This window comes from Paramisgurnus dabryanus, chromosome 20 (genome assembly GCF_030506205.2).
Source record: "Paramisgurnus dabryanus chromosome 20, PD_genome_1.1, whole genome shotgun sequence".
Classification (NCBI taxonomy): Eukaryota; Metazoa; Chordata; class Actinopteri; order Cypriniformes; family Cobitidae; genus Paramisgurnus; species Paramisgurnus dabryanus.
The window spans coordinates 24,246,632-24,264,058 of record NC_133356.1 but is presented as its reverse complement, the minus strand read 5'-3'; the positions used below and the strand labels follow the sequence as shown (position 1 = coordinate 24,264,058).

The window sequence follows — 17,427 nt, the reverse complement described above, 5'->3', positions numbered from 1 at the left end:
AGATAGTCCCAGGCTGTTTACACGACAACGATGTAGTGAAAAAATTTTTTATTACAAGTACACACAACAATGTTTTCAAAAAAATCTGCGCTTACACCAGTGGCACACCCAGAAAATTTTAATAGGGGTGGCCAGAGGGGGCCATAGCAAATCATGGGGTGGCACAAACAATTTTTTTGCTATTACTCATAAAATCCTTACCTTCGAGCCAGCTGCTTTTTAAGTTTAGTCTCCACGGGTCAAGAGGAGGACGGGTTAAGATTGTATTCTACAGTGCACATCATGCAAGTTTATTACTTGTGTAGTTACTTATTCTTTATAATTTATTTTTAATATAGTATTTTGTTAATGTCCATGTAAATTTAAGAACTAAAGTTATTATTTAAAAAAACGATCCTCATTTTGGTTGAGGGGCGCCTGGCTTACACAGATCTAGCCTGGTTGAAACCAGACTATTCTCAGTAGCAACTGAGTTATGGTTTATAGACAAATCATTTCCAAAGGGGCGTCACCAACGGACGTCTCTCAAATGCCTCTGTGTCCAATTGGGTAGACCTAAAACCAATCAGAGCGATGAAGGAAATGACATATGCACAGCTATATCAGACTTTTGTCAGGCTAACACGGATCCACAAAGATGACTCAATCCGTTGTATTAGGTATGCCAAGCCAGAAGATGGCGATGTTACTTTGTAAATAAACAATACCTGTGCATATGCATTCAATACAAACAGTAAAGACGCATCGAGCAGTTTCATTTAGATGGATGATGAGGTAGATTTGGTGAACCTGGACTATAAAACGCAACATTTTTGTAAACTTTTTTACAAGTGTTAAGCATTGTTGTAGAAGCGTCCTGTAGGCTGCCATTGTTGTTTTGGTTAAATTCGCACATGTCAATAGATGGTTGCCATGATAACGTGCCTGATCCAAAGATAACTTCTGGTCTATGCTTGTTTATGGGTCTGGCTAGTGACTTAACCGACCTCTGGAACAAATACCTTGTGGGAAATAAAGATGTTTCACTTTACAAAAGACGAGGGGAGAGGGTAAGCATGGATCACCGCTGTTCGGATTTGGCAGCCAGTCAAAAATTTAAGACACAGTATACATTAATTTGACACAGTAAAGTTAGCTCAGTGTAATATGTTATAGGTTGATATGTTTTAACTATAATTTTAAAATAGGTAATTACTGGTTATTTATTTTGCTTGTTAGTAAACAAAACAAAAAATATGCGAAAATCTACCAGAAGTAAAGTTTGGTTCACAAAACTGTTTGTTTATGTTGTTTCAGCTGAAACTGTCTATATTCTGAATAACACGTGCACATGGCATCACCATTATCGCAGATTCACGATTACGTTGTTTACATGGAGACAACAGGGTGTCGTTATTAAAAACTTGCAAAAACAGCCCATTAGTGAAACAGTTTGCATTACGTCTTTTTATGACAGTAGTAAATATACGGGACATACTGTCAAAATGATTGATGACTTTGACCTTTGACCTTAGGGAGGGGTAACCTTTGACCTTTAAATGATTGATGATGCCCTTTGACCTTAGGGAGGGGTAACCTTTGACCTTTAAATGATTGATGATGACATGTGACCTTAGGGAGGGGTAACCTTTGACCTTTAAATGATTGATGATGACATGTGACCTTAGGGAGGGGTAACCTTTGACCTTAAAATGATTGATGATGACATGTGACCTTAGGGAGGGGTAACCTTTGACCTTAAAATGATTGATGATGATGTTTGCCCTTAGGGAGGGGTAACCTTTGACCTTAAAATGATTGATGATGATGTTTGCCCTTAGGGAGGGGAAACCTTTGACCTACGGGAGGAGGGACTAACCTTTTAACGCCCACGTCGTGAACTTTTGATCGGCCCAGCCCACATAGCGTTGAACTTTTGAGCCGTCCCCCACGAAGCGGTGAACTTTTAACCGGAACGGACGCATCGCGTTGACATGTTTATGACCGGTGTTAACTCCAGGGGTGCGATAAATCATAATGACCGGGGTATCTCCGGGGGAGCGATAAATCATCAATGACAGGGTTAACTCCAGGGGCACGATAATTCATCATGTCTTCCTAAGATAAAACAATAAAAACAGTGTTTAAACAGGTGGTCATCGTTAAAACCGCATTCCATGCCCCATCATAAAAGCCGGGAAAATCGTTGTTACGAAAATCACAAACATGGATACACCATGCAGCTCGCGCAGTACTCCGACGAGTGAATGGCCGATTGACTTGAATCATCTTGGTATGGCTCCGAAAAAACCACGCGGCCATATCTGTCTGACAAAGTTTCTTCATGAAAATAAGAACATCGCTGCTGACGAAATTTTGCTAGAAAGTAACATAGTCGTCGGTTACAAGTTTAACAAAGAGACTCGTACTGTAATACTCTACAACGCTGAGAAAAAAGACGAATATACACCAGGACTGGACCCATGCATAGTTTTCGGTGACAAGGACTGGACATTGTTTTACAACAATGTCTGGAAAGATCTGCATGATTGTCGCGAAGAACCATTGTACATCGCAGAATGGGATGCCATAACGCCCAAAGGCCGGTACAGAGTGGTGGGCGACCATTCTAAAAAGAGGCCGGGAGACTGCATCTACTTTTTCTTTTGCAAAGACAACACAAAGCTTCGCGAACCACTGGTGGGGGTTCTACGTGCCGAACACCACAGTCTCTATGAGATGCAATTTTTGTTCAAGTGGCGCGATCTGCGAAGCATGGAGAACATTTTTTCAACCATAAACAAAATGTTCAAGTGGTGCGACATGCATGATGGGTATTGCAGAGTTAAAGTACAGCTGTTTCACCCAGAGAAGTGCTCACGCGGCCAATACTCTCTCGGTCCGTCCCCGCCCATTAACTACGCCCATTCGTCACGACCGTTATAAAGCAGTAGGTGGGACAGTCTTCATCAACAATGTCTCAACACAGCGATTCAGATAACACGTCCGAGCCTTCTCTCTACATCGATGATGACTCTTACGACGATAACGCCAACCAACACTTACCCGACGACGACGACGAACCTACTGAAGAATTCAGACGCCCATCGGAGGAGGGGCTAAGACGCCTAAAAGAACTATACGCTAATGCTGCCGATAACGCCCTCGACAGCACAGATGGGTGCTTTACAGACATCGGATTAAAAATCATTAAAGGAGTGATCGGAGTGCTGCTAAACCACCTTGTCAACAACAAGATCAAGCAAGAGTGTCTGGGGTGCGAGATAAACCACCCTAGTCAGCGTCGACATTCCTGTCTGTATGAACCGCCCTCGTACTTTTTCGACGCACACTTTGGAGAGTTTGCAGACAAGCTGTTTCAACCCATCCTACATCCCATCGTCAACTATGCTCTACAGCGCAGTGGGCTAAAGGCTGATCCTCGGGCTATTCAAGGGGCCGCAGGAGCTATTCTCCACGAGTTAAAAGACGAACCGAACATCATCTCGAAACTAGAAGAAATCTCAGAAAACCTGCAGGGTGACGACACAGACGCCCTAATTTTTGACATCGTCGATTTCTGGAAAACGAACGCCGTTAAAGAGTAGCCATCAAAAGATGGGGAACTTCTGCAGACCGCGAATCGTCATACCCGCTATGTTTAAAGGGTATTACAAAAGGCAGCTGATGGACTTGATGCATAAGGCAATCGAGATGAAAAATGATTCGACCACGGAAAGCGCGCGTCTTACAAATTTCAAGGAAAAAATGGCTGTTGTGAGAGGACTGTCAAATTCATGGGACAATATGAGTAACTTCTGCATTAAAGACCGAGTGTCGGTCAGCGCTAGCCTCCGAAAAGTTTTGGACGTTGTGTGTAAATGTAGAGATGAGATGGGTATAACAGAAATCATGACTATGTGTACATATGTATCTGAGATCTGTCGGACCCTGATTTCAAAAGATGAGAAACACGAGATTGGTAAAATTGTAGAAACTCTGGTCGACTACATGCTCGACCGAAACATGATGTCTTGCGTACATTTTCTCGACTGGTTGGATATAATATAAAGTCGTACCAATGTTACTATCTATCCTACATGTCATCATTATCATCATGTAAACCCTTTTATATACTTATGTATTCATTTATTTTAGCATCTGTCATATGTAACCCCTTTTATATACTCATGTAACCATTTTAATTGCCTATGTAATCACTTAAATAAAGTCTGAAGCATAAAACTTCTGTCATCCATTCTTTGCGAGCGGGGGATAAGCTAACATGGCTGAGCTCATGAAGAAAGCATATTACACGCCGTCTAACCCCGGATCGTTAGGAGGTAAAAAACGTTTAAAAGACGCCGTTTTGAAGGATACGGGCGTTCGACTTACTGATCACCAGGTTTCAGAATGGCTGTCGGGGGAGGATGCCTACACGTTACATAGAACCGCTCCTATAAAATACAAACGGAATAGAGTCGTCGTTTACGGCGTGGATACGCAGTTCCAGGCGGATCTCGTCGACATGACCGCTTATTCCGCAGAGAATGATAATATAAAATTTTTACTGACTTGCATAGACGTGTTTAGTAAATACGCGTGGACGCGGGTGCTAAAGAATAAGAGCGGGCCGGAGGTTACTAGAGCCTTTGAATCTATACTCAACGAGGGGCGCGTTCCGCAGAAATTACAGACGGACCAGGGCAAGGAATTTTTTAACAAGCATTTTCAAGATCTGATGAAAAAGCACGACATTTACCATTTCGCTACCGCCACCGATTTGAAAGCGAGCGTCGTAGAGAGATTTAACAGGACACTGAAAAGCAGGATGTGGAGACTTTTAACGGCCACTAATTCACGTCGATACATTGATGTTTTACAAGACATTACGCAAGGATACAACACAGGTTATCACAGGAGTATTAAAATGCGACCGGTCGATGTAAATAAGGAAAACGAGTCCCTGGTGTTTCAAAACCTGTACGCCGGTATGAAGAACGAGACACGGTCGTTTAAATTTAAAGTAGGCGATGTCGTGAGAATTTCTAAAGTCAGAGGCACTTTCGCCAAAGGTTACGAGCAGAACTACACAGAAGAATTTTTCACCGTGGCCGCATGTGTGCCGAGACAGCCTCCGGTCTACAGACTTTCCGATTATGATGGAGAAATCATCGACGGTGTTTTTTACGAAGAAGAGCTACAAAAAATTATTGTGAGCAAAGACAAGTCGTTTAAGGTAGAAAAGATTTTAGGGGAGAAAAAACAAGGCCGAAATACGCTCGTTTTAGTCAAATGGTTAGGTTGGCCCGCTAAATTTAATAGCTACGTAGACAAAAAAACCCTGGTGGACTTGCATCCGTCTTAAAAACGCGACGATCACGAAACGCCAAGCCATTTGAACCAAAAGCTACCATGGACGACGACGACGGCTTCTACGTCACACTACCGTGCAACGCTTCTTTGTCGGTTTACCCCGACAATCGAATATCTAGCTACAGAACAAAACTAGCGACGCCTATCGACTTGAAAGGACGATGGACGGTCGGACTGTGCGAGATTGAATACCCTAGAAGCTGGTACAACTTTAACCAGGAAGACGGAGCTTTCTTGCTAAACACGCATCCCGGCCGTGAGCTAGATGTAACCCAAAATCCCGCCAGCCCTAAGGTCGATCAACTATCGAGATGGCTCGTTTCAAAGAAATTAAATATCCACCCCGGGTACTACGTTAATGTTCAGACAGTGGTTAAAGCGATCAACGCAGCGCTAACTACATCAGGGTTACTGGCTCTCGATCATATAACAAACAAAGTTTATCTGTCGGCCAAGCCTAACGTTTCATTGACCTTCTACGGAAAGCTAGCCCATATTTTAGGTTTGATACCGAATGTTCCTTTAGGACAAGAAAACTACCATAAAAAAGCTGATTTTGAAAGAGATGTCCTGACGTATGCTCCTCATCAAACTGATATCCAGGCCGGCTTTTACACAATTTACGTTTACACCGACATTATCGAATATCAGACCGTGGGAGACTCACAAGTACCCCTTTTGAGATGCGTACATATTACGGGTAAAGACAAAGAATCCGTCAGTATCAGGTACGACAAACCTCACTACGTGTCGATCAACAAGTCGCTCATCACGGACATCACCGTCGAATTAAAGGACGACCAAAATCGCGAAATACCATTTTCTTACGGAAAAGTTGTCGTAAAATTGCACTTTAAACCGGCTAAACAATCTGTGCTTTGAAAATGAGCTATTACAATCATCGTGCGATGAACGCTGACGATTACGTCGCCTATTACCGGGACCAGGCCGGTTCTGGTCTACCAGGATACGCGGGAGGTGCCGTCATGTACGGCGCCGGTCTAGGCGGTCTTTTCAGAGGATTGTTCAGAATGGCGGTGCCTCTGCTAAAAAAAGGGTTCAGCATAGCAAAGCCTCACCTAAAAACGGCTGCTAAACACATAGTTTCGGACGTCGTCTCAAACGCTCTTTCGAGCTTTCATACCGATAAACCTCAAGACGGGTCCGGCCTGATGGTTATGGCCCGCAAGCGACTGTATAAACCCCCGGGAGCGAGGAGGCGTGGTCATTCGATAAAGAAAACAAATAGCGGTCGGAAGAAGCGCTCAGTACCGCAAAGAAAGCGTAAGAGGCCTACAAAGCGAAGCGCTACGGTGAAGAGATCCCTAAAGACCATATTCTAACATGGCGTTACTGCACGACATGTCCGGAGAATGTATCAAGTCGGAGCTGGATATATTTACAGTTCCGCCGACGCAGACGTCTCTTGAGAAAAATGCTTATTTAGAGGTTCCGCCTTTATCGGCTATATCAGACTCTGCGCCTCTGGAGTTTTTTATCGCCGGCACGGGCGAAGATTATCTGGACCTAAATAACACTATGCTCTTTCTCCGGCTTAAAATCACGAGACCTAACGGCACCGACATCGCGGACCCCGCCCCTGTCGGGCTAATAAATTACGCGGGGGCTACCGTGTTCTCGCAACTGGATATAAGCCTCGGCGACCGATTGATCTCCCAGAGCTCAAGCACGTACCCTTACAGATGCATCATAGAGTGTCTCATGAACTACAGTAAAGATACTCTGGAATCTCTTTTCACGCCCGGTTTGTTTTACAAGGACACCGCGGGTCACACGGACGTCCACGACCCAGTAGGACGAAACAGGGGTCTGCTAAAGAGATCGTCCTTCACGCACGGCAGCCTGCCGGTAGATCTGCTAGTCCCCATTCACGGCGACATTTTCTTTCAGGAAAAATTACTGATAAATGGCGTTGACGTTAAAATACGCCTGATCAGGGGCAAGGATGAATTCTGTCTGATGAGGAGCGATGACGTGGCCTACAAAGTAAAAATCTTGGCGGCATCCCTATTTGTCAAGAAAGTAAGCGTGTCGCCATCTGTCAGACTGGGTCATGCGCAGGCGCTGCTCAGCACGACAGCCAAGTACCCTGTTGACAGAGTTTGTCTCAAAACCATCTCTCTACCTACAGGATCGCGCGTTTCGAATCAAGAAAATCTGTTTTTAGGAACTCTGCCGAAATCGATCGTCCTGGGGATGGTCGATAACGATGCTTTTTCCGGATCTTATGTTAAAAACCCGTTCACTTTCAATCATTACGATTTGGAGTTCCTAGCCGTCTATGTCGACGGTAAACAAATACCGTCAAAGCCGCTACAACCTGATTTGGAATCGGGTTCCGCTGTGCGCGAATATTACCAGCTGGTGATGTCCACGGGAAGACATCTGAAAAACCACGCTCTCGCGATCGATAGAGACGAATTTATGAGTGGATACTCGCTGTTTGCGTTTAATCTCACCCCCGACGAAGAGTGCGGACAGCATCTATCACTGATCAAGTCCGGGAACATCAGGCTGGAAGCGCGATTTAAAAATCCGCTACCCCGCACCATCACGATGATTATTTATGCGGTGTTTGATTCGATCATACAAATTTCAAACCGCAGACAGGTCATGGTCGATTATTATTGACCGAAATGAACACTTTACAACTCACGGCGGTCATGGACAAAATTTCATGTAACACTCATTTCCTCGGAGTGCTCCCGTGCGATCAACTTCCCGAAAGACCAATAAGGGTCTTACCCTCGATGGCTATAATCAACACTCACCCATCGGAGTTGCCGGGTGAACACTGGCTGGCCGTTTATTTCGATCGAGAGGGATCATCGTATTTTTTCGACAGCTTCGGAAATCCGCCCGAGGATGAACGTTTTCCATACAGCATCAAAAACTTTTTAGCGCTCAACAGCACAAATATATTTTATTCGGGCAGACAAGTTCAAGATCTCACGACGGATGTTTGCGGACAGCACTGTGTGTTTTTTCTTTACCATTTAATCAGAGGTCGCGACTATAACGACGTGATGAAGCTTTATAGCGATGATTATATTAAAAATGATAGAATGGTATCGCTTTTTGTGAAACGATTACGTAGAAATGAAAGATATGATAAGGACAAAATGAATATGTGTGTCCAGACTTGTAATTCTTTTGCATGCTTATTCAATTAATGAGATTATGGTGTGTTTCAATAAAGACTCAAAGACATTCTATGTTTACTGTTTTTATTATAAAATCTGTAATTGTACATCAAAATTCCATCCATGCTCTTCGGTCGATAGAAGGCGATTTAAACATTAAGTCCGAAACATCGGCTCGCGGGGTAGACGGGTGTAAACGCTTCCTATCTTTTTTAGAATGAGTTATCGAGACGGCGGTCCGCGAAGGCGTTCCTCTTAAGGAATGAATCGCTCGTCTAACATGTTGACTCGGAACTGTAGAAAAGGGTATGTTTAATTCTGCAAAGGCTTGTAGAAACTCGTTCCATCCCAACGGTCTTAGCTCATCTCTGACCTTTTGGGGGTTAGTAATGCTTTTTATCAAATCGAGCATGTGTGACCCCGGAACAGCACGTCCCTTAAACACAAACTCCCCCGACGTGTTCCACGCAGACAGATCTTTAGCTTTGGTCATTTTTTCTAATATGTACCGACTGTTTTTCACGCTTCTAGAGGGCACGTTCTTCATACCGGCGTACAGGTTTTGAAACACCAGGGACTCGTTTTCCTTATTGACATCGACCGGTCGCATTTTAATACTCCTGTGATAACCTGTGTTGTATCCTTGCGTAATGTCTTGTAAAACATCAATGTATCGACGTGAATTAGTGGCCGTTAAAAGTCTCCACATCCTGCTTTTCAGTGTCCTGTTAAATCTCTCTACGACGCTCGCTTTCAAATCGGTGGCGGTAGCGAAATGGTAAATGTCGTGCTTTTTCATCAGATCTTGAAAATGCTTGTTAAAAAATTCCTTGCCCTGGTCCGTCTGTAATTTCTGCGGAACGCGCCCCTCGTTGAGTATAGATTCAAAGGCTCTAGTAACCTCCGGCCCGCTCTTATTCTTTAGCACCCGCGTCCACGCGTATTTACTAAACACGTCTATGCAAGTCAGTAAAAATTTTATATTATCATTCTCTGCGGAATAAGCGGTCATGTCGACGAGATCCGCCTGGAACTGCGTATCCACGCCGTAAACGACGACTCTATTCCGTTTGTATTTTATAGGAGCGGTTCTATGTAACGTGTAGGCATCCTCCCCCGACAGCCATTCTGAAACCTGGTGATCAGTAAGTCGAACGCCCGTATCCTTCAAAACGGCGTCTTTTAAACGTTTTTTACCTCCTAACGATCCGGGGTTAGACGGCGTGTAATATGCTTTCTTCATGAGCTCAGCCATGTTAGCTTATCCCCCGCTCGCAAAGAATGGATGACAGAAGTTTTATGCTTCAGACTTTATTTAAGTGATTACATAGGCAATTAAAATGGTTACATGAGTATATAAAAGGGGTTACATATGACAGATGCTAAAATAAATGAATACATAAGTATATAAAAGGGTTTACATGATGATAATGATGACATGTAGGATAGATAGTAACATTGGTACGACTTTATATTATATCCAACCAGTCGAGAAAATGTACGCAAGACATCATGTTTCGGTCGAGCATGTAGTCGACCAGAGTTTCTACAATTTTACCAATCTCGTGTTTCTCATCTTTTGAAATCAGGGTCCGACAGATCTCAGATACATATGTACACATAGTCATGATTTCTGTTATACCCATCTCATCTCTACATTTACACACAACGTCCAAAACTTTTCGGAGGCTAGCGCTGACCGACACTCGGTCTTTAATGCAGAAGTTACTCATATTGTCCCATGAATTTGACAGTCCTCTCACAACAGCCATTTTTTCCTTGAAATTTGTAAGACGCGCGCTTTCCGTGGTCGAATCATTTTTCATCTCGATTGCCTTATGCATCAAGTCCATCAGCTGCCTTTTGTAATACCCTTTAAACATAGCGGGTATGACGATTCGCGGTCTGCAGAAGTTCCCCATCTTTTGATGGCTACTCTTTAACGGCGTTCGTTTTCCAGAAATCGACGATGTCAAAAATTAGGGCGTCTGTGTCGTCACCCTGCAGGTTTTCTGAGATTTCTTCTAGTTTCGAGATGATGTTCGGTTCGTCTTTTAACTCGTGGAGAATAGCTCCTGCGGCCCCTTGAATAGCCCGAGGATCAGCCTTTAGCCCACTGCGCTGTAGAGCATAGTTGACGATGGGATGTAGGATGGGTTGAAACAGCTTGTCTGCAAACTCTCCAAAGTGTGCGTCGAAAAAGTACGAGGGCGGTTCATACAGACAGGAATGTCGACGCTGACTAGGGTGGTTTATCTCGCACCCCAGACACTCTTGCTTGATCTTGTTGTTGACAAGGTGGTTTAGCAGCACTCCGATCACTCCTTTAATGATTTTTAATCCGACGTCTGTAAAGCACCCATCTGTGCTGTCGAGGGCGTTATCGGCAGCATTAGCGTATAGTTCTTTTAGGCGTCTTAGCCCCTCCTCCGATGGGCGTCTGAATTCTTCAGTAGGTTCGTCGTCGTCGTCGGGTAAGTGTTGGTTGGCGTTATCGTCGTAAGAGTCATCATCGATGTAGAGAGAAGGCTCGGACGTGTTATCTGAATCGCTGTGTTGAGACATTGTTGATGAAGACTGTCCCACCTACTGCTTTATAACGGTCGTGACGAATGGGCGTAGTTAATGGGCGGGGACGGACCGAGAGAGTATTGGCCGCGTGAGCACTTCTCTGGGTGAAACAGCTGTACTTTAACTCTGCAATACCCATCATGCATGTCGCACCACTTGAACATTTTGTTTATGGTTGAAAAAATGTTCTCCATGCTTCGCAGATCGCGCCACTTGAACAAAAATTGCATCTCATAGAGACTGTGGTGTTCGGCACGTAGAACCCCCACCAGTGGTTCGCGAAGCTTTGTGTTGTCTTTGCAAAAGAAAAAGTAGATGCAGTCTCCCGGCCTCTTTTTAGAATGGTCGCCCACCACTCTGTACCGGCCTTTGGGCGTTATGGCATCCCATTCTGCGATGTACAATGGTTCTTCGCGACAATCATGCAGATCTTTCCAGACATTGTTGTAAAACAATGTCCAGTCCTTGTCACCGAAAACTATGCATGGGTCCAGTCCTGGTGTATATTCGTCTTTTTTCTCAGCGTTGTAGAGTATTACAGTACGAGTCTCTTTGTTAAACTTGTAACCGACGACTATGTTACTTTCTAGCAAAATTTCGTCAGCAGCGATGTTCTTATTTTCATGAAGAAACTTTGTCAGACAGATATGGCCGCGTGGTTTTTTCGGAGCCATACCAAGATGATTCAAGTCAATCGGCCATTCACTCGTCGGAGTACTGCGCGAGCTGCATGGTGTATCCATGTTTGTGATTTTCGTAACAACGATTTTCCCGGCTTTTATGATGGGGCATGGAATGCGGTTTTAACGATGACCACCTGTTTAAACACTGTTTTTATTGTTTTATCTTAGGAAGACATGATGAATTATCGTGCCCCTGGAGTTAACCCTGTCATTGATGATTTATCGCTCCCCCGGAGATACCCCGGTCATTATGATTTATCGCACCCCTGGAGTTAACACCGGTCATAAACATGTCAACGCGATGCGTCCGTTCCGGTTAAAAGTTCACCGCTTCGTGGGGGACGGCTCAAAAGTTCAACGCTATGTGGGCTGGGCCGATCAAAAGTTCACGACGTGGGCGTTAAAAGGTTAGTCCCTCCTCCCGTAGGTCAAAGGTTTCCCCTCCCTAAGGGCAAACATCATCATCAATCATTTTAAGGTCAAAGGTTACCCCTCCCTAAGGGCAAACATCATCATCAATCATTTTAAGGTCAAAGGTTACCCCTCCCTAAGGTCACATGTCATCATCAATCATTTTAAGGTCAAAGGTTACCCCTCCCTAAGGTCACATGTCATCATCAATCATTTAAAGGTCAAAGGTTACCCCTCCCTAAGGTCACATGTCATCATCAATCATTTAAAGGTCAAAGGTTACCCCTCCCTAAGGTCAAAGGGCATCATCAATCATTTAAAGGTCAAAGGTTACCCCTCCCTAAGGTCAAAGGTCAAAGTCATCAATCATTTTGACAGTATGTCCCGTATATTTACTACTTATGACCAACCAAACTGCATAAAAACTTTAATGTTTAGAGTTCTTTGTCGTGTAAACGGCCACTCAATTAAATGTTCTAAACTAAATTTCAATTTGACTAAATATTTTTTATTTGTTGAGTATTTGTATTCATGGATTATTTTAAATCAGCAATTAACACATAGGGACCGTTTCCCGGCCAGTGCTTAAAAGGGATAGTTCACCCAAAAATGAAAATAATGTCATTAATGACGTTTCAAACTCGTAAGAGCTCCGTTCATTTTGGAAACACAGTTTAAGATGTTTAAGATTAAGTCCGAGAGCTTTCTGACTCTCCATTGAAAATCTATGTACGGTTTCCATGTCCAGAAAGATAATAAAAACATCATCACATTAGTCCATGTGACATCAGTGGGTCAGTTAGAATGTGTTGAAGCATCAAAAAGACATTTTTCTCCAAAACTAACAAAAATTACGACTTTATTCAGCATTGTCTTCTCTTCCTGGTCTGTTGTAAACTGCGTGCACAAGACTGCAGTGACGCTGCGGACATACGACGTTGCTGACGTGTTATATGGTGCACCCCAGCTTTTTTGTGCCCAAACTTATTTTACAGTCTGAGGGAGATGCATGCTGTAAGTTTGAAAAAAAAATCTTTGCAAACATGTCTGAGGATAACACATCAGCAGCGTCGTACATCAGCAGACGCAGAAGAGAAGACAATGCTGAATAAAGTATTGAAATTTTTTGTTATTTTTGAGCCAAAATGTATTTTCGATGCTTCAACAAATTCTAACTGACCCACTGATGTCACATGGACTACTTTGATGATGTTTTTATTACCTTTCTGGACATGGACAGTATACCGTACATAAATGTTCAATGGAGGGTCAGAAAGCTCTCTGACTAAATCTAAAACATCTTAAACTGTGTTTCCGAAGATGAACGGAGGTCTTACGAGTTTGAGGGTGAGTCATTAATGACATTATTTTTATTTTTGGGTAAACTATCCCTTTAAATCAAGCCCCAAAACTAAACTGCTTGTTTGAGATGTCCTTACTGAAAACAGTTTGCATTGACATATTGTAAAATATGTCAGTGCCATTGTCTCAATATGCACACCAGTAATGTTGTTTTGTGAAGTATGTTTGTAAAAGTCCTAGTCTTGGCTTAATCTAAACCCTGTCTGGGAAACTGTCCCATAGTTATGTAAAAATAAAAAGATTTTATATTATATATATATACTTTTATATATAATGCCATACTGTGTATGGATTGGGTCATAATGTCCCCTCTTAATGTGGATAGGAGTAGTTTATTTGTTTCTCAGATACGTCTATATTATAGACATAACATAATTTAGATTTTTTATGACTCAACTGCTAAAATAAATAATACAAAATCCAATTATTGCCCAATATCATATAAAAGCTCAACTCATGTCCCCTCTTTTCAGTGCCAACAAACGCATGGACACACACAAAGGTTATTTTTTACCCTGTGAGTCGATATGATACAGTTCATAAAATTTTATGACTTTCTAATGGATGGCTTTCAAAAATGTTTAATAACTTTGCCATACCATACATTATGACAAAAAACTTTAGAGGGCACAACATTATCCTTTAGCCTCTCAATTCGGTGTCCTGGGATGAAGCAATTTTTTTCAAATTGGGAATCACACTTTGGGATTTAGATCATAAATAAGACAGATGCAAAGAGTACCATTACTAGGAGAAATGACTGTTTTGCCCTCTACTTTCGTTATTCACGGAGATTGACGTTTTCCAAAATTTCTGATCTTAATATGCAGATACAGAAATGAGTGACGCTTCGCCTCCTTTTCAGACTGTTTTCATTTCTAATGTTTTCTTGTTGTTTGCAGAAGCAGAAAGCGGTACGCCCTCTTCATTATCTCACCCCGCTACACTTTAGATCATCAGTGGGCGAAAACCACCCCCCTCAAACATGGCCAAAATCTCTCGCTTATCTTTCGTATTGTGATCGTTGTGCTAAATGCACTAACTTCTTTGCAGGCAGAGAGAGTAGTTGATATTGTTCGATTCAGTCGTTACTTTGTCTTTACTGTTGGCATTGTCAACACAGCATTTATCCACCCCATCTGCATCACTGGGTTTATCGTGTTTTTATTTCTCCACTTTCTGTTGCGTTTTTCCCGTCTGTTTATTTTTCTGTATTCATCAGCTGTGAATCATTTCTGCTCGTGTTTTACCAGCTGTCCGTGCAAACAGTACTTCATGTTTTTCTCACTTTTGCCAAGAGCATGTTGAGAAGTGCCTGATAGGAATCTACTGTTCATTATGTAAATATTAACGTTGTCCATTCAGGACTATTGTGTCTCAATATAGCGATATTGACTCTAGAGTCTTAAACGCTTAACTTGAATGATTGGTTAATCAAGGCCACACTATTCATGGCAACCATCTGTGCCTTTTCTGTCATCACCACTTTAACAATGTGTCACTTTGTGTGTCTTTGTGTACGTCTGTCACTGTGTATGTGTGTAGGATCGAGTATCATTTGTATTTGTATTTAAACGTGAGACATTGATTTTGTCGAGTGTGAGTATGAATGATACAGGGTGTGTCTGTCGATGTTTGTCTGGAGCTACGTAACGTTCATCATGTCCTTAAATGCCTGTGTGTCTCTGAGTAGATGTTTATGAAGTGAGGTCACTTCCTGTCAGTTTGGTGTTCTATAAAACAATCCAACTGCACAGAAGTTACTGCAACAGTTTGCATCTACGTGCCGCTCTCTTTTAGATGTGCCCTTGATAACTGCATGCACTCTTGTCGCGTGACGTGTGTTGCTTGCTTTGTTTCCCATAATGTGAGGTTTGATCTGAGTTGACGCTATGCAATCAGCCCTGTTGCATAAGGCCTCTTTTAGAGGTGTGAAAATCTCAAATTTGGGGAGCAATGTGTGTGAATTTGTCAGTTAACAAGTGTTCATCTTCTAAACAGCATGCCGAATGTGATGCTTCTTACCTAGGGGGGTATTTAATCGGATGTAAAGCTTAACCATAACGAACCTCTGCACAATTCAAGCAAGCCGAACCGCTTTTGGCACTTTCATTAACTGACCAGCCAACCTTCGCTTTATGATGGATTAAATCCCCCTTTTTGGTCTTCATTTCTGATGAAATGGTTATTTGTTGAGCCCAGAGGAAAGGCTTTTTATAGACTACATAAATCAAACTATATAAAAACATTATGGATTTTTGAGATCCGGTAATGTTGGCTCTCTCCATAAATATATTGAAAATGGGTTGTTTTTGATGTAAACTATGTTTTTAACAGGTTTCCCTTTCATCTGGGCTTTCTGGCATTGGTGGTTCAGCCAAGCTGGATATTTGTCAAGCCTTACAGTTGCCACTCAATTCATTGATGATTCCTAACAACAGGCAACCATGCATTAATGGCTATGTTGTGTTGTCCTGTCTGTGTCTAATTAATGGGGAATGATACAGCGGTTCAGTGCTCCTAAATCTCTACACTTTCAAACCAACAAACACTCCAAAACATTCAGCAAAACTCAATATTGAAATCATGAACATCCACTGCCCACCAAGGGACGTCTCACTTAGTTCTGACGTAGCAGCCAAACCTCAAAGGAGTGTACACATTTATTCTGTAAGTGAGTTAAAAAAAAACTTTTATTTGAATATAAATCAATATAAAGGCATTATATTACTGTGGCAATATTTAGGCCTAAAGTCCATTTTTGCTATCCATCTGTGCAAGGTACAGTAGACTTAGGACAATTGCACAGAATGTGCTGCTGTTGTATTCCATCTGTGATCATTTTAACTTTTTCCCATGCAGAAAAAGTAAGACTGTCTCTGTATTTTAGCATCTCATTACAGTATATGACGTATGCGTCTTTTGTAACTGGCTTCTTACCATGGCCGTAGCCAGCTATGAGGTCACAGAGGTCCGGACCTCGGTAATTTTTTCATATAAAAAAATAAAATTTGAAGTTCTCTGAATGACTAATTAGTTTTTCAAAACGAATCCACATATATAATTAAGTTTGGACAGTTTACTGTATAGTTTAGTGTAAAATGACGAAGATTGGCTTAAGCTGCGACGGGGCGGGTACATAATTTGCAGTGTTGCCAGATCCCATTGTTAAAAATCCTCTTTAGACGTAGTGTTTTAGCAAATGTGACACTTTGACATTATCTATAAAGTGATTGGTAGGTGTAGGTTAGTATTAGCGATTTCTCTGATTTATTTCTGAAATACAAGGTTTGGACGAACTTTGTTTTTAAGGCCAGCTATTTTTGCTTGTTTTTCGTATTAATATCTGGCAACATGGAAACTGAAAGTTATAAAATAAGACGCATCGTTTAGCGCGAGCAGGTTATTGCTGATACTACATTCGGTAAGATAAAAGCAGTAATCATCATAATTGTGTCTGTAAAAACAATATTTTCGAAAAACAGAAAATAACTCTGGTACAAAGATGTAGAAGAATTGGGTTTAAATAAAATATGCCAAATATGTTAAAACACGTAGCATAAAACGGTAAAGCTAATCTCAACAAAAAATAAGCATTAAGAATTCTGTTATTTCATTTAATTTAGAAGTTAACCTTTAAAGGGGACAGAGAATGAAAAAACATTTTTACCTTGTCTTTGTTGAATAATGGTAGTCTACCCGCATTCACGAACATACAAAAAGTGCTAGAAATGCCTCTTTTAGAAATGTCAGCCAGAAAACGGCCCAATCTGAAAAACTGATGCTTATGACATCACAGGCATCTCACTGCCCCTCCACTTTAAAATAATTGGCTAAATTTTTTGAGTGGCAGCAAAGTCAGCCAATCAGTAATGAGATTG

General features: G+C 42.1%; 1 protein-coding gene across 21 annotated transcripts in view; it reads left to right on the top strand.

The window, feature by feature from the left end:
- Positions 1-17,427, top strand: part of kcnma1a (potassium large conductance calcium-activated channel, subfamily M, alpha member 1a) — a 279,908-nt gene that overhangs the window by 199,590 nt on the left and 62,891 nt on the right. For 14 of the 21 annotated variants that reach the window (XM_073812910.1, XM_073812907.1, XM_073812904.1 and 11 more), the window contains exon 17: positions 14,449-14,460. The exons of the other annotated variants lie outside the window; for them this stretch is intronic. In XM_073812910.1, the coding sequence (XP_073669011.1) occupies positions 14,449-14,460 (12 nt within the window). The remainder of the gene's footprint in view (positions 1-14,448; positions 14,461-17,427) is intronic. 21 annotated transcript variants of the gene reach the window in all.